We start from the raw sequence: 24,944 nt of genomic DNA, 5'->3' as shown, positions 1-24,944 counted from the left end.
ACTGTGGAGGTAAGACATCACCTCTCTGAAACTGCTTCAACAAAACAATACATTGTAACTCTAATGAAAGTAGACTGTATTGCAGAGCTTAGTACACTGCATTTGTTTTAGTTGAGTGAACCTAATTAACAAGCGTCTGAGTTAATTTTTACTTCTTTAGTTGCACAAGATATAAATCCTTCTTTAAATGCAATCTTGCTGTTCTCTATTCAAATCATCAGCATTTATTGCAATATCATCTTGTATTAGCACCATAAACTTAGCCTGGCATCTCTTCACATAGGGCTGAGTGATACGGAGAAAATTAAATGTCACAATATTTTTGATCGAATGCCATTATTGTGACAATATTTCAGGGTTGACTGTTGTTGTTTTCACAAAATATTTAGACAACTGAACTTTTATGCACGTCCGAAAACCGCCAGAAAAGCGCATCACTCAGCAGCAAAAGAGGAGCGCTCGACAGGTGCGTTGTACCATAGGGAAGCAATGGTTTTGCTGGCGCTTTTCTAGCGCCGCACCTCAGTTTGATCAGCCCTTAAGAGGGTAAAGTGAAGGATTAGCACAGCTAAAACAGTCTGGTAAGTTCAGTAAATTACAGAAATTTACTGCAAAGCCTTTAAAACCAGGAAAAGATAACACATGATAATACATATCCAAAATCTGAGATGATATCCAATCCCATATCACAATATCAATATAATATTTATACATTGCCCGGCCCTAGCTTCAAGTGAATTAATCTTGAACCTCCCATTTCAGTTTTGATTTCCAGTGGGCATTATCGACAGGAACATACCAGAATGCCTCTGGATGCATCTAGATAGACTAACAACTAATAAAAGAAATGAAGCATGTGATGTAGCGCTGTTACACATGCAAGTTAAGGCAGTGATTGGTCCAATTTCAAGCAGAAAAAAATGGAGACTGGGGCACAAAACTTTCTCAACTTAACATTTGAAGCGATGAAATTATTTATTAGCGCTGCATAGTTTGACAGTTCAATCAGAGTTTCATGAGCCTGGTGTGTTTTTTTGTTGTGTTTAGGTTAAAAATCTCTAAAATAATGCTGATGATCCACTTTAAAAAGCTGGAGATATTTTTCAATTCTTTCTTTTCCTTTACAGCTCCCTTCACATTTATTTTCTCCAAAACTATCTTGCAAATGTCTTGCTAACTCCCTTCGCTCATTTCATCTGACAAACCTAACCTCCCGCCTCCCTTTACTCTCCATCCATCCCTAATGTGTTCGCTCTATTATTCTTTCTTCCTCCCTGCTCCTTCTCTTTCTCTCTTTGGCGTCCAGTAGTGACACACAGCTTTATTTTCCAGGAAATGGTAACCAAGGCTCCCCTGCCAGGCCACGCCACTGCACTGACGAAGATGAAAGAACAGGAGGGCGACCGTTTCATGTGTCACCTCCCTCCGTGACACACACACACATCAAATGATGCATGCATATATATGCCAAACATACACACACTCTCTTGAACTCTCTTAAAACAGACAAGGACATACAGGAGGAGGTGTGTGTGTGTGTGTGTGTGTGTGTGTGTGTGTGTGTGCGTGCGTGCGTGCGTGCGTGCGTGCGTGCGTGCGTGCGTGCGTGCGTGCGTGCGTGCGTGTGTGTGGGGGCTGGGCTGCAGGAAAGTGATGACAAAAACCAAAAATTTACAGGATGAAGTTTGGTATCAGCTACTTTAGCTCTACAATCACCATCATCCATTTCTTTCTTTCAAGACTACATAAAAAATTCCACCAACAAAGAACAAAAACACACAAATGGTGAAAAAACCCCAAACAAATGTGCGGAGATATTGCACTTCAAAGCTGGAGGAAGCATTTGTCTGTTTTCATGTTTGTTTCTTCTGGTCCTTCACTGTACTCTCACCTATCTCACATCGGCAGGAAAGTGAGGAAGCAAATAAAATAAATTAAATACAAAACAAAGTAATTAGTTTACCTCTGAAGATTTGAGCAAATGCTTTCCTGAAGATATGATTTCATTTTTGTCTGGGGAGCACTTTTCGGAGTTTATTAATTACTACTTAAAGAAGTTTCTAATGAAAGAAAACAGAAAAAAAACAACAACAACACTATGGCAACACTCAGCAAATGTTCACTGTTAGTTGGTTCCTCCTGCATGAAGCACCGAAGAGTCAGAGCCAACAGGATGCAGAGGTCAGGGGGGCAAGTTAACAGAGTATAGACGTACAGACAGACGGCATGCACTGAAGTGAGAAACTGTGTAAGTGAGGACGAAAGTGAATAAGAGAACAAAAAAATCAGACTGCTGCCAGCCTCTTCAAACTTTGATGAGGGCAGTTTAGACTACATTATGCTTACAGGGTGGAGGAGATAAGGTGGGGAATCACAAAGCCACAATATATACGGATAAAACTCTATTTGGGCACAACACTCCAGGTGAAAACATTTTTTTAGTCACGCACTGGTCATTTATGAGATTTGTGGCTGTTTAGCTTTGATAACATGTCTTCTTTCAGACTACTGGACAGAAAACATGCACAATGCACATTTAAGAGTTCATTTTAATTTAGATTTCTGTTCTGGGAAGCAAAAAGTGAGAAAAAAGTGCATATATAATTTGGTAATTCCTTATTTTCTTATTTAAACACAAAACTTCAGAAAAAAAAAACTTTTCACATTTACTGTCTTACTTTCTACCTGAAAGTATGGAAATTTTAAAATACATGTCTTTAAAGCCTGTTTTCTTAGAGTTTTTTCTCACTCTCTGAGACAAAAATTTCCACTTACATACCAAACTTTCCATCTTATTCCTGTCTATATTCTGATGCTTTTTACAGCGGGATAATGTAAAATCTTTTTTAAAAAAAAGTCTGTACTGCACTTTAAAATAAGAAAAAAAAATGTGATGGATTAACTTTCTGATTGGGGCGTGAAGACTATAGAAGTTCATTTTAATAATATTACAAAAGTAATGGAAACATAAAAAAAAAAAAAAAAAAAATACAAATAGTTGGCTGTGATGTAATGTGTATTGAACTTGTAAGAAAATGGCTAAAACATGCACAAATGCTGCTGTGGTCCTTTAACTGTGTATATTCTTATTCAGTGATAAAGATAGATACCCAAAACTCCCTGTATGCGAAACAAAACTAAAGGAAAGAAGAATTTTGAATATGGCTTAATATGGTTTATTTTTCTGGAAATGTCTGCAAATTAGTGCTTATTTAATAAGATGAGGCCTCAAATGCATTTTTAAAGAAAATTTCAGAAAACTTGTAATAAAAAAAATGTAAGTAACTGGGAAGGTTTCATGGCAATATCTAAATGTTAAAAATGTTACTCTTTTCACCTGGGGTGTCTCACCTTTAGTGCTGTTTGGATGTGATGTATCATTACATATTATTTAAATATTCTGAACATGTAGGAAATACATTAGAGAAGGTCCAGACAGGCAAATAAGTTAGTTAGAAAAAGGCAACCACGACAGTGAAGCATGCAGCAGCACACAGCCAGATTTTACCCAGAGGCCTTAGCTCAGAGTCGGGGTTAGTAAGCTCCAGGGGAACGTGGGTGCCTGAGGTGGTTGGAAGAGGAGCCTCCAGTGGCAGTGGGTTAGTAACCAGCGCAGATGCAGATGTGGCAGCAGCAGCAGCAGCAAGAGTAGTATCATCATCATCATCATCATCACCACCACCACCAAAATGGAGCTTCTCTTCTTCAGCCCTCCCCTCCTCCTCATCCTCCTCACCCCTTTCACCGTCAACGCCATCATCCTCATGATGACCTCGCACTCCATCCAACATATCTGTGGGTGCGGAGCGGGACAGAGGAGAAGGGAGGATGAAAGGAGGTGAGTCAGGGAGACAAGGAAGGAAAGTGAGGATGGAAGGAGAGAGAGGAGAAGTAAACAGACAGGTGTTAAAGGAATAAAAGAAAATGAAAATGCAGAGAGGAGTGCAGAAAGAAAAATCTTGGTTAGTGCGTTAACAGTAATCTGTGGTAAGAGTTATGCTAAGTGAGCTGATTCAATAATCCTTGTTTTACATGTATAATCCACCATAACATGTCTCCTCCCCTCAGGCACTCAGTAAACGTTATTAGATGATGACGGCCGTTAGCAAATAAATCGCCACCCTAATATTCAGTGCACTCATTACAACCAGAGGATGCAGAACTTCAGTGTCTTTACGCAGGACTGTTGCATTTAAACAAACAGTGTGTAAGATTTAGGGGGATTAAGTGGCATCTAGCTGAAACTTCTCCCAGTTAGAGTTTCTTCAGTGCTCAGGAGGTTTTTACTGGGAGTTGAATAATCTGCAGAGGTCTCCTCCTCTCCAAAACAAACAGACCAGTGACTTAAACCAGTAAAAACACTGAATAAATCACTTCCACCTAACCGATCAGTGTTTCTCCAACACTGTTTGACATGTCAGAGACAGGTGGCTTGCTCACTATATGATAATGTGTGCTCACCTTTTTATCTCTGATAACTTAACATCCAGACATTTGGGAGGTTTTTAACAGGATCAAAAGTATACTCAGAGGTCTCCTCTTCTCCAAAACAAACAGGCCGGTGACTTAAACCAGTAAAAGCACTGAATAAAGCAGTTTCACATTACAAATCCTTGTAGCTGCTTGTTGCAGATGGGCTTCTAATAACGGTGGCCAACACAAAGACGCAAAAGACGATTGGCCCTTACTGGAGTCAGTGTTTGTCTGTAAAACATGGCAGTGCAACACAGTGACGCAACACGGCTCCCTATGAAGACATAAACGGATGATTTTTAATAACAAAAACAGTCAGCACTGTAGGTGTGTTAGTCTGACTTTGAGAAATTGGTCCTAGTCTGATTTCAGTCGAACCAACATGTTTACATGTATTTTAAAAGTCCAGTTTTAGCCGGACGAACACAATAACTTGACTTTTCTGACATGTAAACGTTCTGAATGGTTGTTTTCAGGTCATTATACACTAAAGAAAACATGAATTATATTATATTGCATTTCTGTCAATATTTCCCCCTGAATCCTACAAACTGGACATTTAAGAGTATGCTCGTAATTAATAAATCTAATATCTAACCTGATTCATGGCATGAAAGGCCACCAGAGTGACCAGGAGGGACCCTGACTGATTGGTGTCAGTCAGAAGGTTCATGTGCATCGCTGCACTAATATCTGACACACAAAGTGAAACCGAGACCTCAGTTTAATTCCCCTCATTCAAAGATCTGTTGCCTGCCTTTCTTGTTCCAGATAAAAGAGGTAAGGGCAAACAAAAACCACAAAAACATGAAAGAACATATTCCATTAAGTCTCCTGAGGGGCTCAATAGAAACAACAGCGTCTCCACATTAGGAACAAAAGAAAAACCATGTTAGAAGAAACTCAAATGGAGACCTGAGCAGCTCTAGCTGCATGGATAACCCACCATGGATTAAAACAAAACAATCAGTAAACAGCGTCTGACATTGCAAGCTCCCTCCTCTGCTATTTACTACTTGGTGGGTAGAGAGACGGAGAACAAAGAGGGAAGGAGAGAGAATCAAAATAACAGCATTTCCTGTTTTTTTTTTTTCTTTTTTCTAATTTGCTAGCTGCGATGCGGAGCGTGCTCGCAAGCGCCGTTCCTGCGTGGCTGGCTGGGGCCTAATTAATGGGAGGCCATGGTGATGGAGTTTGGAAAGTTTCTTTGCGGGCAGACACTTGGAGGGGGCAGCCCGAGCTGCATTAAAGGACCGTGAATGGTGTTGAGGGGAGAGAGGGAGAAAGACAGAGAGAGGGAGAGGGAGAGAGAGCGTGGGGGCTAGGATTAGCCGTTCTGCTCGGCAGGCCTTGTGTATCACAGCCAACAGCATTTCTCTCTTCTCCTCACCTCCTCCTCCTCCTCCTCCTCCTCTCTTGTTCCGTTCTTTCCTCCAACTCCATTTTTAATGAGATCAACAATTAGTCCAATTCAGAAAAGCTGAAAGAGCAAATAAATCAAGTGCTACCCTCCCTCTGCCGCACCGTCTTTCTTCTGTTGTTTTACCTAACGAGTCGCTGATCTCACTTCTCGTTCTTTAGCGTTTGTAAGTTTTCGATTTGTTTGTTCAACGCAGGAACCCGCCACCACTCTCAGGCCAATGTGCCCTCTGACCTTCCTACTTATCCTTTTTCCTCTCTGTCTGTATGTAACCCGGTCACCAGAGCTGCAACAAGCAGTTGATTTATCAATAAGTTCATTGACAGGAATATTACTGGCAACTATTTTGATGATTGATAAATTCTTTGGGTCACTTTTTGGGGGAAACATTCTCTGGTTTCAGCTTATAACAGCAGTTACATATTCGGCTGAGTCACCAGAGGAAAAATGTTGGCACTGTAAGTTTCTACAAACCAACGGATACGAAACATTTTTTTACGTTTTATACGTATCATATCAGTGTTTCTAAAGTGACGCAGCTCTGATTACAAGTGGTATCCGCCATGGCTGAAAAATGAAGCCAATGCAGAAGTGCTAAAACCTGCAGTTCTCTGAGGATGGCTTCAGAAGCCAGACAATCCACATAGACCCCCATATTCAAATGAACATGTTTACAGCCTGGTACAAAAAAACGTGTTTTGTTATATACCTAATTTCCTCCTTTATGATAACTGTATGGGAAGTAGTTTTTATATATCTCAACCATTTCTCAAAGCATTTTCACTTTTTTTCTTGCATTTTTGTAGCAAACAATTGAGAAAATACATATCTGTTGCTTGACTCACTCTTTCATTCCCTGTACTTCCTCTCTCTCAAGCAACAATGGGCCAAAATTCAGCGCTCATCAGTTTCTCCATTTCTTCATATCAAGAACCCTCTTTCCTTTTTCTCCTTGTTCGCAATTACGTTACCGCTTTCTCAACTTCTCAGACTCTTCATCATCTTCCTCACTTTCCCCTTTAATTTGCATGCAGCACACCCAATCTACCTGAACACAACAACCAAAAAGAGGGGAGTAATGTGGAGGAATCTGAAACAAATGACTGGAGTCCTAATAATGGTCATTATCATAATAACCCCAATTTCAAGGAAATGGAAAGCAGTGGGAAATGCGCATGGCAGCATTTGCTTCCCCTGCAAGCCATTATTAGAAGTGTTTGGTATTTTGAGCATTATTTGGCTGCACAATGTGTTGTGTTGATTAACAATTACTGGGCGTACGAGACGAGGGAGGAGTCGCGGGGTAAACTGCTGCTCTGAATATGAGGGTGGTGCATTTTCGACCCGTGGCTGTTGTCATATGGCATTTTGTTTTTCTCTGAGGATTAGGCAGAACCCCTTTAGAGAGCATAATGGAAATGTGTGAGTTGTAGCATGTGTGGATGAAGGAAGTGTGTATGTCAACAGCATGCTAGTGTGACTTTTCTTTTGTGTTATTGCTAATGAGTTTTGGTGAGATTTATGTGAGATATGCACTTGTGTTGGCAAGTGTGTGTGTGTGTGTGTGTGTGTGTGTGTGTGTGTGTGTGTGTGTGTGTGTGTGTGTGTGTGTGTATCAACATGAGGCCTTTTAATTAAACCCTGAAAGTTCGTGTAAATAAAAACACTTAGTGTCCATAAAGTGTATGTGTTTGTTTGCTTCTGCTGACTGTGTGTGAGTGTTCGGGTGCGTGCTGACCTCCGACAGGGCTCGCCTTGCCGCCCTTGCTTCTGTCAGTGCTGGACGCATCCAGCATGCTCATGTCAGACATCTTGACTCCGGATCGAGCCTCAGCTATCAGCTGCCTGGCTCGCTCTCTCAGCTGTCTCCGCCGCTCTGCATCTCGCTCCTGCACACACAAATAAAGAAGAAACCATATCAGTGACTCTTATGCAGGTACAAATAAACATTATGAGATCCTTCTTTTTTTGTTTGTCGCTTTCTTCTACAAATTTATGTTGTTCGACTTCTGGGTCAAAGCCTGACACGGGGACTTAAACACCAATAATTGGGCCAATAATTACACTTTTTTAACATTATGTAAACGTACTGACTGAGTCTGACCGTAAATGCTGAATAACTGTTTATTTGTGTAGCTTGAGAAGGATGTTTCAGATTGAAATGTTGTCTTGTAAAGACAAATAAACTGTTTATTTGGGGCACAACAATGCACGTAACTTCTTTGTGCCCTGCAGTGAAGTGCTTTTATCACACTTGGCACCCTTTCAAATATTTATCTGACATATTGAAATAACAGCTGTGGCCTTCTAAATTTGCCACTTTAATTTTCATGAACTGTTTAATACAAATAAAGTTCATGATAAAAAATTGTGAAGTCCATAAGTTTAAATGATTGATATAATATGAATGAGAGCTTAACAAGCGTCACTGTGTCTCATGAGAGAGACGTTACACGATCTGTAAGAGAGAAGACTCTACTGGAGTTTCTGGGACTTTAAACATGTGTGGCAGAGTAAAGACGCAGGCTTGCAGATAGTAAACAAAGCAGCAGATCTGCAAAGGGAGCAGGCTGAGACGGACAAACAAAGTTGAGTTCAGTCAAGAAAGGACCCAATTTTAATGGGCTTTATTGCCAATACATTTCCATTAAAATATGCCCAGATCCGTTACAATTCAACAATTTCAACAATATCATATTACTACATGATGACTACTTTATGAATGCACACTGTCGAAATCGACAATGCTATTATCATTTCCAGAGCACAATAAAATCTTCACAGATACACCAACTACTACAAAATACATAATAAGATGTTTTGCCATCAAAATGGTGGTACACACCTTAGTGCATTATGTTGTTAAAAGTGTATAGATACACACACACACACACACAATCTTGGCACTAGACATACAGTATTGAGCTGTCACCATCAGAGAAATGGCAGAACTGCCATTTTCAGGCCGATCCAATCTGATCCTACTGATAAAACCGGCCTCCATGCGCACACGCATGCACACATGGACACACACAGACACACACACGGACACACACACGGACACACACACACACACACACACACACACTCACTTGCAGAGTAAACAGGAAAACCTTGATGATGATGTCAACTGACAAACACTTAACTGCTGACGACCCAAGTGAGCACACACACTCAATGCACAAGCTGTACAGATAGAAATACACAAATATACAGGACAGGCTGCCACAATCAGGGCTCGCACAGATGGGGGCAAGCCAAATTCAGGGACTTTCAAGTATTTTTTCAAATACTCATTTGTATTTTCAAGGATGAAACAGTTTTCTTTAGAACCAGCAGCTGCAAGAAAATTGTGCAAGTTCTTAAATGAAGCAAATATTCCTCCCTATTATTAATAAACTGACGCTAATTAGAGCTCAAAACTCATCCTAACGACTGACGCTGCTCTGGTGTGAGTGTTTTTCAGGTTAGCGAAACATCCCAGTGCCAACTCTTAATTGGTGTTAACCAACCGATTTGTGCTCGTATGTCATTAGCAAAAAATTGCAACCACTGCTGTTCTTTGCTTCCTGTGACATTTATCTACTACAATTCATAAAATAATTTATCATTCTGGTCTTCTCTTAGTAAAATTCAAGTACTTTTTCAAGGACCTAATTAAAAAAAAAAAAAGTCTGATTTTCAAGGTATTCTAGGACTTAAATTTCTGAGCGTTGAATTCCATTACTTCAAGCACCTCCAACACCTTAATGTACCCTGAATAATGTGATTTACAAACAAATAAGTGACACTGATAAACTGATGGGGCAAAGTTATGAGGGTGCACACAGATGTAAAAAGTTGTGGCATTTCTGAGACTGGAGTTGTGGCAGCTGTGGAGTAATTCACTGCAGAAGTCAACTCTAGGTGAGCTAAAAAAAAATACAGTTTTGAATCCTGTCTACATGATTTGAACACAACTGAAGTTGGACTGACACAAACTCGGTCTTGCTGTTGTCTTACACAACTCAACCTATACACGAACATTTACGCACTCCGAAACTCCACCTTGCATCGGCCCTCCCCTCTCCCAAACATACACAACCACATATGACCCAAGGGAGAGTGAAGCTGCATTTCTCTGTCACTGTTCTCCCTCCCTGTTGTTTCCTGTTAATCAGGCTTCTCCATATTGAGGCAGGGGTTTTAGGGCTGGCCTATTGAAGCTGCCCATTTATCCATTAACAAAACAAGCAGCGCCCGCTAATGAGCTACATCTCTCCATTTCCATGTCAATTGTTTGTTTGTAGCCATTGTTAGGCTGGGACAATGGGGTTGTATTGTAAATGACAGCAACCCTAATGCACTCTATGTGTGTGTGTGTGTGTGTGTGTGTGTGTGTGTGTGCCTGTGTGTGTGTGAGCCCAAGGGGATGCCCACAGGGAGAAGGGAACACACCTTAGAGAGAGACTGATAAAGAGAGACAGTGGGAGCAGGAGAGAGAGAAACAGAGAGACAGAAAGCAAGATAAAGAGTGAGGAGGGGAGCGAGTTAACATTGCTTGTAGAAAAGTATTGAGTGTCAAGAATTACAAAACGTCTTTCCCAACCCTCTTATTCAGCGCAGTTCCAGGAAACAAAGCAGGGAATTATAATTTTTAATTTGAAAGAAAATGGGAGATGGTATCTCCAAACTTGGAAACTTCAATCTTTGTTTAGCACTTCCAAAAACCACCACTGATAAAAAGAAAACTTAACAAACATGACGACTAGATTACCTGTAGCATGCTTAACATCGACAGAAACCTCCAAAGGTAATTTTTTGGTGACTAAATGGAACTTTGAGGGCCAAATAAATTGATTAAGGACTTTGATTATTTTCACTGTAGGACATTAGCATCCAATAAACAGGCTAAAATAGGAAGCCTGGATAACAAGATTTAAACAAAAAATAAAGCAACGTAGAAGCTTCTCATTATCAGCGTAACAGCAGAAATTCAATCCATGTTTACATTTATGTGACCTGAGAACATGATGTAAATGGAAAACTTGAGGAGGACCGAAGTTGAACCTTGTGGAACACCACAAAACAAACACTCCTTATAATACTGTTATCAATAAGCAGGTTTCCATAACAGATTTTCGCAAAATATTTCCAAAATGTCGGTTAAACACAATTGCAAGATGACTGAGTTTCCATTGAGTGAAGTTATACGACCTCTCCTTTGGCGATAATATTCCAAGAAGCATGGTGATCGATGCTCAAAACATCAGCAGCTTTATTTCTATTGTAGCCACCGCACTAGCCGTCAATATTTCCAATCGAAGGCAACATAGGAGTATTACGTGAATGATAATGGAAAGGCAAGTCCTTTCTACATGGGAGCAGCCACGTATGAGGGATTTCTGGGAGGTGATAGTCCATGATTTCACAGTGGAATTGTGGATCGACTGTGAACTGGGAGCCAGTTCCTACCAAGCACATAGCCATAGCATCAAATAACTTATATTATATTATATTTCCATTGCATTGAAGTTCAAGGTGAGATGCAAGACGACATCAAAATGGGTTAGGATGAGGGCCAGTCTTAAAATAGGTGCTCATAAGTCAATTTGTCTCTCAAAGCTGGTCAAACTCATTCTGCATTCACTGTTCATGTTTTCAATGATTGACTATTGTTCTAGTCAAAGAGTCAAATGTTTGCCATAGTATTGCTGGATTGCAGCACTTTAATATGACATAAAAATTAATTCTGTACTCCTGTCCTTATATTTGCCATGTTGTTTTCTTCCAACATTGCTTTCTTTCCATCCCTACTTCCTACTTTCTAACTATGTTTTCTATGCAGGTGTCTCCATGCTTTTATAAATGCATTATGATACCCAGTAATGTCACTGATGACCCTCCGGCTACGGACTAGTTCTGATATCCAATCTGGCCTTTACAGATATGGATACAACTACCAATTTAAGTGTGCCTGCGTGCATATATATATGTATGTATATATACACACACATACAGCTTGGGCCCCAACTCTCTCCAAAACATCCCACTGCATTATTGTTGTCCGCCATTTTGGGGACAGGAAATGGGAAATTGACTTTGCCTATCCAGAGGCTAGGATTAAGACTATAGAAAAATGCATCTGACTAGCGCCTAGCTCGGCCAGCTACAGAGCTGCTGATTAAAAATATGAGAATGTGTTTGGAAGGAGAGATGAGGAGAGAGAGGGAGAGGAGAGGGTTTTTGTTTTGTGAAGAACAATGTGTGACATGATCTAGGAACAAATCTTTCTCTGACTAGGTATTCTTATTCTTATGTGCATGCACTACTACAGCGGTGCTTAGAATCTAGTATTATTTAAGTAAAATTCATCTGAGATGGGAAAGCGCTGAGTTCTAACTATGGGTCATTAGGCTTGAAATGTTATAGACTGCCTGAGTTTGTGTGGATCAGTTGTGTGTAAACAGATGTTGGATATGTTTTTGCTGTGGTTACAAGACAGCCTCCTTTGGAGAGTGTAATACATTGGGAGAATTTTTTCCCTGATTTTTGTTACTTCGACCATGTGGAAAAAACATAATAAATTCAATGCGAACAGGAGCTGAACGCTAATTGTATAGGAAATTATTATTTTTGGGGTGAAGTATTCCTTATAAATGTACTGTGCCTGGTGGTACGAATATTGGAAGTTCTAAAAGTGAATTGCCAAAGCTCGTTCTTGTTGCGCAAGATATGGTTTTGGCCGCTTTAAGCGGCTGTGTTATTAGATAGTAGCCTTTCGTGCATTAAGTGATGTAAAACCGCGTTTAAGTATCAGTTCAGATATTGATTTAATGTCATATAAAGAATTGGTATGATCTGGTGGTCCTTAGTTGAATTGAGAAAATGGAGACCGTAAGTGTGGGGTCTGGAATTGTCTGTTAGGAGTGCTGTTTGTTTGCGTTCTGTGTTTTTTCTCATATTACAGACATTGGGTCCCCTGGGATATTGAAGGCGTAGCCGATAAGGCGCTGCCACGCTGGAGCCAAAATCATTTAATGGTTCTTAACAATATTTGCTCTATGTTTTTAAACTATAGGCGAACTTGTTTATGTTTTGCGCCTGATCTGTATTTGTTTTAGTATTTTAAAGATACAGAAAAGAGAAGATCCTATCGTAGTGCGCGCGCGCGCGCTCGCGCCGCTCTTTCTTTTGTGTCCTCGCCCGCTGGTTGTTTGTTTGTTTGTGAGTAGATCACGACTGAGACGATGTTAGATTAAGAACAAATAGATGGTGCAAACGAACCCTGATATCCTCACTAAAGACCCACATCTCCCCTCTCCAAAAAAAACCCTCAATGAACCTCCATCAAATAGAACTTAAACATGACCCAATAACCCACCCACAAAAACACCAACGCCACATCCCCCCCCACCCGTCCTCCCGCGAAACCCCCCCCCAAAGACCCCCCCCCCCCCCACCCCCCCCCAACCCAACCAGCCCTAGAGCAAAGAAGAAGCAGTTTTTGGGAAGGCCAGATGGGGTGTGGTCCAGAAGATGGAAGACTTCACGGGGGGAAGCAGAGACACGTAGATTGCCAAGAAGACAGAGAGGAGAATGAGAGCCAAACCAATCACACACACCCAGGCACAGAGAGAGGAGGAACCACCACACCCACCAACAAAGGCAGAAGCACAGCCAGAAAGAAGACTAGTAATGAAGAACCAGAAGAAGCCCCAGAATATTTTTTAGCCATCTTTTTTTTTTTTATTATTTTTTTTTTTTTTTCATTTTTTTTTTTTTTTTTTTTTAACATTTTTTTTTTTTTTGTTTTTTAATTTTTTTTTTCTTTTTCTTTTTTTTTGGGGGGGGATTGGGGGTGGGGGGGGGGGGTGGGGGGGGGTGGGGGGGGGGGGGGTGTGGGGGGGGGGGGGGGGGCGGGGGGGGAATAAGAAAGAGGATAAACTTAGGAGGATGAGAGAGTTGGTCCCCTCCCAAAACACAAACCAACCCCACCCCGCACCCCCACTCCCCCCCACCCCCCCCACCCCCACCACCCCCCCCCCCACCAGGTTTCCATAACAGAATTTTCGCAAAATATTTCCGAAATGTCAACGTCGGTTAAGCAACTATTGCCCCCCCCCCCCCCCCCCCCCCCCCCCTGGATGAGGTTTTACATTGACGTGAGTGAAGTTTATACCGAACCTCTCCTTTGGCGCAAAATATAATCACAAGAAGCCGATGCGTGATTCGAATGCTCAAAAACACTCTGCAGCATTATTTTCTATTGTAGCCACCGCACTAGCCGTCAATATTTCCAATCGAGGCAAATAGGAGTATTACCAGTGGAATGATAATGGAAAGGCAAGATCAAACGTCCTTTTCTACATGGGAGCAGCCTACGTAATGAGGGATTTGCTCGGGAGATGGTGATAGTCCATGAATTCAACAGTTGGATATTGTGGATCGACTGTGAACTGGGAGCCAGTTCCTACCAAGCAACATAGCCATAAGCATCAAATTAACCTTATATTATATTATATTTCCATTGCATTGAAGTTCAAGGTGAGATGCAAGACGACGACATCAAAATGGGTTAGATGAGGGCCAGTCTTTAAATATAGGTGCTCATAAGTCAATTTGTCTCTCAAAGCTGGTCAAACTCATTCTGCATTCACTGTTCATGTTTTCAATGATTGACTATTGTTCTAGTCAAAGAGTCCAATGTTTGCCATAGTAATTGCTGGATTGCAGCACTTTAATATGACAATAAAAATTAATTCTGTACTCCTGTCCCTTATATTTGCCAATTGTTGTTTTCTTCCAACATTGCTTTCTTTCCATCCCTACTTCCTACTTTCTAACTATGTTTTCTATGCAGGTGAGTCTCCATGCTTTTATAAATGCATTATGATACCCTAGTAATGTCACTGATGACCCTCCGGCTTACGGACTCAGTTCTGATATCCAATCTGGCCTTTACAGATATGGATACAACTACCAATTTAAGTGTGCCAGCTGCGTGCATATAATATATGTATGTATATATACACGACAACATACAGCTTGGGCCCACCCCTCCCCAACACATCCCACTGCATTATTGTTGGCCGCCATTTTGGGGACAGGAAATGGGAAATTGACTTTGCCTATCCAGAGGCTAGGATTAAGACTATAGAAAAATGCATCTGACTAGCGCCTAGCTCGGCCAGCTACAGAGCTGCTGATTAAAAATATGAGAATGTGTTTGGAAGGAGAGATGAGGAGAGAGAGGGAGAGGAGAGGGTTTTTGTTTTGTGAAGAACAATGTGTGACATGATCTAGGAACAAATCTTTCTCTGACTAGGTATTCTTATTCTTATGTGCATGTGCTATATATATATATATATATATATATATATATATATATATATATATATGAGAGAGAGATACTGTGCTGTTTCTGAGCGGTAAATCGCTAAAAGTCACTGTTTTTTTAAACATTCAGGACACTCAGGCCAAACAACGCCACTGATTCTCCTCCACTGAAGTCGCTTAAAACTTAACTACCCCACTGTTGAACCGGGTAGCAGTTTTTCTTTCAGCCATGCATGTTGACGTCATTGCGTCAACACGCCAAATTATTGCCATTATCACGATATGAATATTTTTTATCATATTAGATATTATATCATTATATCATGAATAATATGATATGGCACACCTCTATTGGACACAATTAAGAAACAGTGCCCACAGGGGCGTCACTTCCATACTTCATTTTAGGTACTTTAAAACTCCATCTCTTAGTCAAACCTATAGACATTTGATGTCTGTCATCCAGCTGATGCCAACACTAACACCCTACAATTATAAATTTGTGGGCATACAATATGTCAAAACTTTTTTAGTTCATAGGGGGGACTTGATCAAATGGTGATAAAATGCCATCTAGTGGTTAAAACAAAGTGATGACCATGCTTACTTTTTCCATCTTAAAAAGTCATGAATGATATTGTATGTAACAGGGAGAATAAACACATACAGCCCTTTGATTTGGCAGCATGGACACTAACAACCAGTGGAAGTAAGAACCAGCGGGACATGACTCTGGAAAAAAATGCACAAACCCAACCAGCCGTTCCATGATCAAAGCAAGGAGGAAAGAAAGCGTGTCAGCTGGTGGTCAGTGGGTAACACTGCTTCAAGAATGGAGACTCAAGAGGAGAAGAGACTTTTCCTTTTTAAATGGCGACAGCAAGAACAATTGTGTACTGTGTCTCCCATTGACTGCTGGGAACCTCCAGGGGAAGAGAGGCTAAACGGTTGAGTGCGAAGCTGAGACAGAGGGCTCCTCTGTGGGCTTGGCGTCGGGGTGAGGACCCCTCTCCGCTCTGGAAGCTCTCTTTGAGCAAGGGGAGCAGGTTGTCGCCTTGGTTGCTCTTTTCTGGGTGAGGAGAAAGAGGGAGGGAGGGCACGCACCACTGGTCATGTACAGAGACCTGGCGTGGGCACAGAGTGATGCCACACAAACACACACACCCCCACACACACACAGGGATACGCACACAATCACTATCTATAAAGGGTTTGCCAACCTCCCAGATAGCCAGCCAGTCTGGCAGCCAGTCATGCAGCTCCAGACATTTGTCATGACAGGCTAATTCACAGTCAAGAGGTGCTTTAGGTCTCTATCTTGTCCAGGCACACACACACACACACACACACACACAACACAAAGAGGTACAAAAACATGCACACACACAAAACCAATCACATAGCTGCGTAATCACACACTCGAAAACATTGTTTCAGACGCCAGAATGATGATCCAGACATGATGCAGGTGCAGAGAGAACTTCATTTTAAAGCCATCCTACCAACAACAAAAAACAGTAAAGTAAACAACTACACAACCTGCTTTACATCTATTTGTTACTTTTAAATGGTCGTCTACAAATAAATTGACTTTCCTTATTATACTCTACTGGAAAGTACAAAGCCTAATAAATGAGACAGAATTAAGAGATAAAGACCCTAAAGTAGCTTATTGGTTACTGTAGCAGTCAGAACAGGGACTTATCACTATATTTAGAAAGGTGATGCACCATCAGTATCACTTTAAAATGTACTGCTTTATCTTATTTTGCACAATGAATGAATATTATATACACAGAAAAGCATTGTATTTCATGTATGCATCTGATGGTGGGCCGTTACGATTAAGAGTATGAATAATAAGATGTTAATTCCACTACAGATGAGACTTGATGATCATTAAAATTAGGTGGGGAAAAAGTGGATATATATATATATATATATATATATATATATATGATATATTGATATTGGTATCTGCCAAATGATTGTTATATATTGCCATAGTGTTTCTATTACACTGCACTGTATCAATTATCAGTTATTCAGGAGTTGAGGTGGGTAACTCCTGAAATGAACTAGCAATTCTTGGTACTTTGGCCTCATAATTCCTATGATTTATATTTTCAATGAGATGCGGTTGAGAAAAAAAAAGGAAAATAGATGACTAGTAGCTTAAATGTAAATCAAAACGTTAGGTACTCAAGGAAAATGGGGACTGATAAGATACACAAGAAGGCAATCCAGGCAATCCCAAAATACATAAATGAGAGAGAAAAAATATTAAAAGGCCTTTGTTATGATGGCTGAATCATTATAAATGCCAACATGTTTCAGCCACTGTGATTCTTTGTTTTAAAGCCCTAACGGAGAACTATAGTGGTCAAAACATGATGGCTCTTTCAATAATTTAGCCATCATTAGGCTAATATTTCTGTCCTCTTTTACAGCATTTTATTTTTGGCAATAATTGTAAAAAATAACAATAAATAATAATAAAAAAAAAAGCCTGCATGTCCCCACACTACGTTGCCACGTCAGGTTTGGTAAGTTGGTAGAGATGAACAAACAGAAAATATCACTGGGGTCAGGGAGCAATGGGGCTTGTGGGAATTGTGGTCTTCAGTTTGAAAACCACAATAAAGGCTTCCAGTTGACTCAAACATGATACCACAAGGTACTGCAATGAATTCAACAACATTTTAAGTATATTTATAAATATTACATGCAATAAATTTAGAAATCCATTAGTTTCAAAAACCCTTACTGCTCAAATTTTGGAAAAAGAGAGAGAGCAAGAAACAGAGTGAGTGAGTGAGCAAGAGGGGATGGTGAGCGAGCGAGAGAGAGAGAGAGAGAGAGAGAGAGAGAGAGAGAGAGAGAGAGAGAGAGAGAGAGAGAGAGAGAGAGAGAGAGAGAGAGGAGCTTATCGGCTGGCTCCAGACGGATGTGCGCGGATCAATGGGCGTGCGAGGCCCACAGCGATCAATGCATTTGATAAAGAATTAAAGAAGAGCCACTGTACATGGCTATCAAAGAACCAGGACACGGCCTAATTATGATTCGACGGGTGCGTGCCCATGATAGGGGTCTGTCTGCGAGTGTGTGTGTGTGTGTGTGTGTGTTATATGTACATAAATATAAGTCTGAGAGATGTCGGCGTGGAAGTGGTGTAAAAGTGAGGGCTGTGTACCTGTGTGTCAGTGTGTACATGTATGTGTGTGTGAGGCTGTCAATAAAAGTGTGTGTGTGTGCATGGTCGCATGTTTTTGGGCAGAGGTGTCACGTTGCTGTGGGTTGGAGGTTGTTACTGTGTGTGTGTCAAATGACTCCGATTATTCTAAAATCAAGGTTTTTGTTTTTTTTAAACTGTTTTTAACCCTTTGAGCCTGAGCAAATTGGCTTGATTTTTGTCAAAAAACATGGGAGGTTAGAAAGATAAAAGAAAATTACAAGTGAGTCAAAAAAAAAAAAATTACCTCATGAAAGTACTGTGAGATTTAAAGAAAAAAAAAAAAAATATATATATATATATATATATATATATATTATATATAACTTAAATTTAAATATAACACTTCTCTCATTTTTTGATAATATCTAACAATCAGTTCCAGCTAATTTTCAGCTCATTTTTGTCACATTTTAATAATTTTGTTTTTGCATTTGCAGGACATTTCTTGCCAAGTTGTTCATTATATTTTTTCCATGTTTCTGACAAAAATCAAACTATTTTTTCAGGTTTCAGAGGATAATATGTTTGTGAAAGGCGTCTGAATGCAGCACAAGATGACTGATGCCAATCCAGGTGTTAAGAGGTTAACATATTGGTGATTAAATAATTGGGTACTCTTTATTAATACACTTTATTGTATTTCTAATGACTCAGTGTTTGTGTTATATGGTGTCTCAGTTTGTTTTCCTGTTTAGTATTCTGGGTATATTTGAATAAATAAAAATAAAAATAAATAAATGCTATTTATAGCCATGCTGTTGGTCCATGCTATTTATTTATCCCTTTTTATATTTATAACACTATTGCATATAAAAGGCACACTTCCAAACACTTCAAAAAGAGTGCATTTTAAGGAGAATAGTGCTTGTATTTTAATAAAACACATATTTATGTGCTGAATGTGTGTTACAGAAGAAAGGTGTGTGTGCGCAGTATGAAACTGACATTTTTGAGCAAATAAACTTGTGTGTGGTTGACTTCTGAGGTTCTGCGTAGCAGTAATACCACATTTATGTGTGTGTGTATGCGTGTGCTGAACAAGGGCCCTTGTACTGTAGGACAGGTAGAACAGGTAGAGTGAAACATGGAAACTTCTCAACACACAAAAGTCAGAGGAGCCCGTCACTCTGACAGGCGAGTAAGATGGGAAGGTTTTGCCCTTTAAACAGACAGGATAATTGCTGGCGAGAGAGAGGCAGAGAGAGGTAGAAAGAAAGAGACGGAGAACATGAGCTGGACTTGGTGACGGTGGGTTACATAAAAACACAAGTAACCTGTAACCAAACAAGAGCCTTTACAAGCAAAAAAGGGGAGGTCAGTGTGTTTGAAAGGCTTCATTCCAGTAAAAGTTTGCTCCCTTGTGAAAAAGCTGACTCTGACATCATTGATAAAAAGTTAAATTCAATATGCGGCAAGGATGGTGCAAAAATTATTTAATTATTGAACACTTGGGCCAAAGATGGGAGGCAGAATGCATTTGAAGTGAAACAACTGTTCATTCTGCTGGGTCTAAAGTTGACTTTCACTTACAAACAGCTTCTCCTCTCATCCATCGATGTGATCTGATTAACTGTGAACCGATTGACAGATCAAATATCAACCCTGAGAGTCTCAAAGCTGCTGCAGAGGGAAAAAAGAGGTAATGGAGAACTCTGCCTGAGAGAGGACACAGAATAATAAAAAGGGACCAACAGCCATTTAAACGATGCCAAAAAAGGTGCAGCAAAAGCTCTGCCTCCACTTATGGAAAAGAAAAGCTATTATCTGAGCACTGCATAATTCTTTTAGAGCTTTGTAACTGGAGTGCCACATACTACTTACACTATCCAAAACTTGGTAGTAGTATGACGAAGTCATAATTGCCTATTCTGCACTGAGTGCTGCACATGGCATTTTGTTATGATTGCCAAGAGTTGAAAAATGTTCAGCTTTGGGCAAAATGCTGAGCTCGTAGATATTATCATATCTAAAATTGTTACGAAAGAAGGAGAACAAAAATACCAGAACATTTTTAGCACCTCCTTGAGGTTATTTTCTTGTTTTGTTTTTTCTTTTAAAAACTTTTCTTTCTTTCTCTCTTTGCTTACTTCCCGCTAATTTTCTTGTGCCTTTTAAAAACATTTGCCTTTTTTTTTTGCAATTTCTTGTTAAGTTGTTTATCGCCCTTTTCTCAAACAAATGAAGCCAGTTTGCTCAGGTATCAAAGAGTTAAACTGTTTTACAAAGGCACACATACATACACAGACAGAGTAATGTTAACTTTTATTTCACTTTCTTTAAGCATTTACTAAGGTGCTGGGATGTCTGTAGTTTCTTATGCAATAAACATTTAATTTGCTCTAATCTTACGACTTTATCCTTCATATTTTGTCCATACAAAGAAAAAGACAGAGACACCGAGGCTACAGGGAGGATGTGAAAAACATTTGACACTTCCACTTGGTCAAACGTGAACACGAGGCATGTGATAACTTGACAAAGAGAGAAGAGAGGAAGAAAGAAGGAGAAGTACGTGTGTTCAGAGGAGGTATGCAAGTGTGTGTGTGTGTGTGTGTGTGTGTGTGTGTGTGTTACAGCTTTTCTCTCTGATGGCTTGATCAGCTCTTGTGATGCAATTGAGAGAGCTGTCTTTCTCTTGCTCGTTAACACACACACAGACACACACACAGACACACAGACACACACACACACACACACACACACACACACACACACACACTCAATTTAGACACTGCCTTTGATCTCCACTCCAGCCAATTCAGCCACGACACATACCCACACACTCCAACACGAGCACACACACACAGACCAAAGAAACTGCCCACCAAACTATTTAGTTTCATTAGGGGCAGATTCTTCAAAAAGAAGAGAGAGAGCAGGAGAAAGGCTGGGGAGGGGGGGTGGAGGAAGAGGAAGAAGAGAAGAGAGAAAAAAAGGAGAGCTGGGAGAAGAAAGGGACGGCAGCCACATTAAAATGAGACCTGGAGAAAAACTATTACTGCTGGGAGAAAGTTGAAAAGGAGAGAGGACAGGAGGAGGAGGAGGAGCAGGAGGAGGAGGAGGTGGGGGGAGTAAAGGACAAAGTGTGGACAAAAAAGGAGAGTGCACAAGGCCATATTTGCATTTTCAAAATAGACATTTTTTATATGCTGCAAAGACAGCGCTTCACTGGTGGCCTTTTCAATTATGGATTAAACCTTTTTTCCCCACATATGCTGCAATTAGAGTATTTGTATTCTGGAGGTTTAAGATTATTAAATGTGTACAGGATTATGTTAAATTACATACATTTATTCTAAGTCTGTGGATAGAGGAGTAAGTAGTGCTCACTTACTACTATTCGTAAAGACAAAATGACTTCTCAATTGCAGTTTTAACAAACAATGTGAGCTGTTGGATTGTGAAAATGAGTTGTAGTTATAATAATGAGAACCTGCCACTGTCAACACTCACATAACGGCCCTGACACACCAAGTCAACAGTCGGCTGTCAGTGAGCATCTGTCATCCTAGTTTTTGAGGTGTATCTCTTATTGTTGGCACTAGTCAGCCCCTGTCAGCTGTTTTTCAGCAGATTTTGCATGTTATATCAGTGTCACAGCTGGCGAAGCCTGACGGTTAACGACATCACTCTGATTGGCGGTAAAACTCAGTGCATGAGAAGAGAAACGCAAGTGAGAAAAGCAAACAAACGACTAAAGTCAGAAGGGTGTGAGATCAAAATAAACTTGTTATATTAGGTAAGATATGTTTTTAGCCAGTTGGCAATCTAGATTTCCCACATATTCATTTATTTGTGATGGTGCACCACATTCAAAACATCTGCCGCTACTGATTGCTTTTATATTTTTGGAGCTGGACTGTTATTAAGGAGCGCGAAAAAAACAGATCTGATGAAGAGCTACACCTGCGCTGTGTTCACAGACCTGCAAAAATGCCTGAATTTAGAGAGGGGATAGACAATGGTTAAAAAAAGAAAAGGGATAATATAGATAAAAACAAAAACAAAAAACAAAAATGGGACGTTCTTGTCGAATGATGAATACAGACTCCTGCTGGCAGGGACATTTATTTCCTCTCATAGCAGGTGCAGAACATAGTGCTCATTAATGCTAGCTAGTGCTAGTCTGTTGTCTCTGTGGTGTGTTTGAATGCAACTTTTTGGCCAAGACACAGGTAAGGCAACTGTTTTTGATGTTGGTTTGGTGTGTCTGGGCCATTAAACTCCTGTTTCTTTGTTGTGATGAGCTGGCTTCCTGAATATGCCACCTGTCAAAAGTTCACTGTTCCACTTGTCCAATATTTAGCACATTAGGACCAGCAGCCAGGAAACAAGTAGGCTGTTACCAATGTGACATATTTGTTATAATCACTTGGATGAAATACAGAACAGTCAAAATAACTTTTTGAGAACCTTTAGGAATGCCGAGGTTCAGCCAGAGGGCTTTGTTTTGGTCACCAGTGACACAAATGAAAGAGAGAGGAGAGGAGAAAATGAGGACATGAATGCAGTCAAGTCAGGATCAGAGGACAGACAGCAGATGGGAGTGGATGACAACACCCACAGGTCACAACAGCAGAGACCCAGGAGTCCCCTCCAGTTCTAAGGAGGAGGAGACGGGGGCGACGGAGGAGGGGGTGGCTGGGGGTGCTGGTCGGCAAAAATCAAACGGGACCCAATTATAGGAATCACAACGAGTCAGTGAGCAGGGGAACTCTCTTACCTGGAAAACACCAAGGCATTTGCGTGCACTTTCAAATGCATACCACACTCACGCACATTAACACACACTCACTCACACACACACTCACTCACTCACACACACACACACACACACACACACACACACACACACACACACACACACACGTACACACACACACACACACACACACACACACACACACACACACACACACGTTTGAAAGAAAAAAGCAAAAGCAAAAGTGCACAGGTGCTGTATATCTGCACACACATAATTTTGCAAAGAAACACACTCAGGAGCACACGCTTGTGAGTCCACATGCACACAAACACACACTTCTCCCAAACCTAGTGTGGATCCTGATAATTAGCCTGGCCAGGCCGGTGTGAAATTACTGTTCTCATCTGCTAATGGATGAGAAGACCTGAAGCGAATAGACACAGACACACACAGACACGCACACACATGCTTCTCCATTAAAATAATAACAGTGGGAAAGACTGAAAGAGCAAAAGAAAGACAAACAAAAATTGGGACGTCTGCAACAAGGATGAAACAAGAGAATAAAGTCCTTGCCCTAGATATTTTTCTGAAAGCTCATGAATTACTTATCGTGAGATTACAACATTACACTGGAACGACTCATATGTTGTGATGGACACCTATGAGGAGGAGGTGGTGGGCTCAAAACTACTAGTAGTCCTGTTAGTCCATCAAAGACCACAGAGGGGAGACAGCAGGACAAGATGGAGAAAACAGGAGGACAATGTGTGGCGGAGAGACAGAGAAAAGATAGTGAGTGAGGAAAAAAAAGAAGAATGAGGTTGAAAAGACAGATGGACACAAAGAGAGAGGGAGACAGAGAGAAAGTGAGGGAGAAGACAGGCAGAGAGAGGAAGAGAGAAAAGTGAACCTGTGACCTTAGATGAAAGAACCAGTCACTGTGGGCTACAATTAGGGATGGCAGGAGGGAGCGCATAGGTCAAGAGAACAGGGCTACACACACACATACACACACACACACACACACACACACACACACACACACACACACACACACACACAGTATCCAACATATTGTTCTGCATCGAGCTACATTCATATTGATGGCAGTCACTGTAACATCTGCACGTATTGTACAGAGCTGTGACTGCTGTGAATGCCGTGTGGTGCCACTAATGTAGACATACATCAGTTTTTTAATTGTTTTTGACATTTAGCGTAAATATTTAGATAGCGCTGACTGCAACAGCAGAAAAGAGCCAAAGTTCTTGCCACCAATTTTACAAGAAAGCATAGAACTGATGTTATTTCTGCAAGTGAAAAGATTATGAAGAAAAAATACAAGAGATAAAATAGAATTAGGGCTGATCAATATAAAGAAAATCCAAGTATCACAATATTTTTGACCAAATACCTCCATGACGCAGTGATTGGTGGGTTAACTGTTTGTGCTGGGGGCAAAGGCAAAACCATAGAACAGCTAGAACACTTTCGATATTAAGATATCCAAAATCTAAGACGTTATCTAGTCTTATATCAAGATATCGATATAAGGGCTTTGCTGCATGTCATCCCCACTTTCTCTCATCCCCATTTCTTTTTAATGTCTTAAATTACTCCTTTCTCAGTTAGAAAAGATGCTCTTTTTGGGGTGTACACCACATGTAGGCCGAGGCTTTGGCGGGGTTCAGGGTCCGAATTTGACCTTCAGCCCTTTGCTGCATGTCATCCTCACTCTCTACTTTACTGTCACTCTCTGGCTACATTATAAAGACAGGAAAGCCCTAAAA

General features: G+C 40.6%; 1 protein-coding gene across 4 annotated transcripts in view; it reads right to left on the bottom strand.

Moving 5' to 3' along the window:
* ehbp1 (EH domain binding protein 1) overlaps window positions 1-24,944 on the bottom strand; it is a 186,576-nt gene that overhangs the window by 54,869 nt on the left and 106,763 nt on the right. For 2 of the 4 annotated variants that reach the window (XM_042501760.1, XM_042501761.1), the window contains exons 16-17: window positions 7,632-7,782; window positions 3,737-3,793 (exon numbers count right to left, since the gene is read on the bottom strand). In XM_042501760.1, the coding sequence (XP_042357694.1) occupies window positions 3,737-3,793; window positions 7,632-7,782 (208 nt within the window). Of the gene's footprint in view, window positions 1-3,508; window positions 3,794-7,631; window positions 7,783-24,944 lie in introns of all 4 variants that reach the window. The other 2 variants (XM_042501759.1, XM_042501763.1) reach the window with 2 other exon arrangements.

Source organism: Plectropomus leopardus, chromosome 15 (genome assembly GCF_008729295.1).
Source record: "Plectropomus leopardus isolate mb chromosome 15, YSFRI_Pleo_2.0, whole genome shotgun sequence".
NCBI lineage: Eukaryota > Metazoa > Chordata > Actinopteri > Perciformes > Serranidae > Plectropomus > Plectropomus leopardus.
The sequence above is the reverse complement of the archived record's forward strand: the minus strand, read 5'-3'. Positions and strand labels throughout refer to the sequence as shown.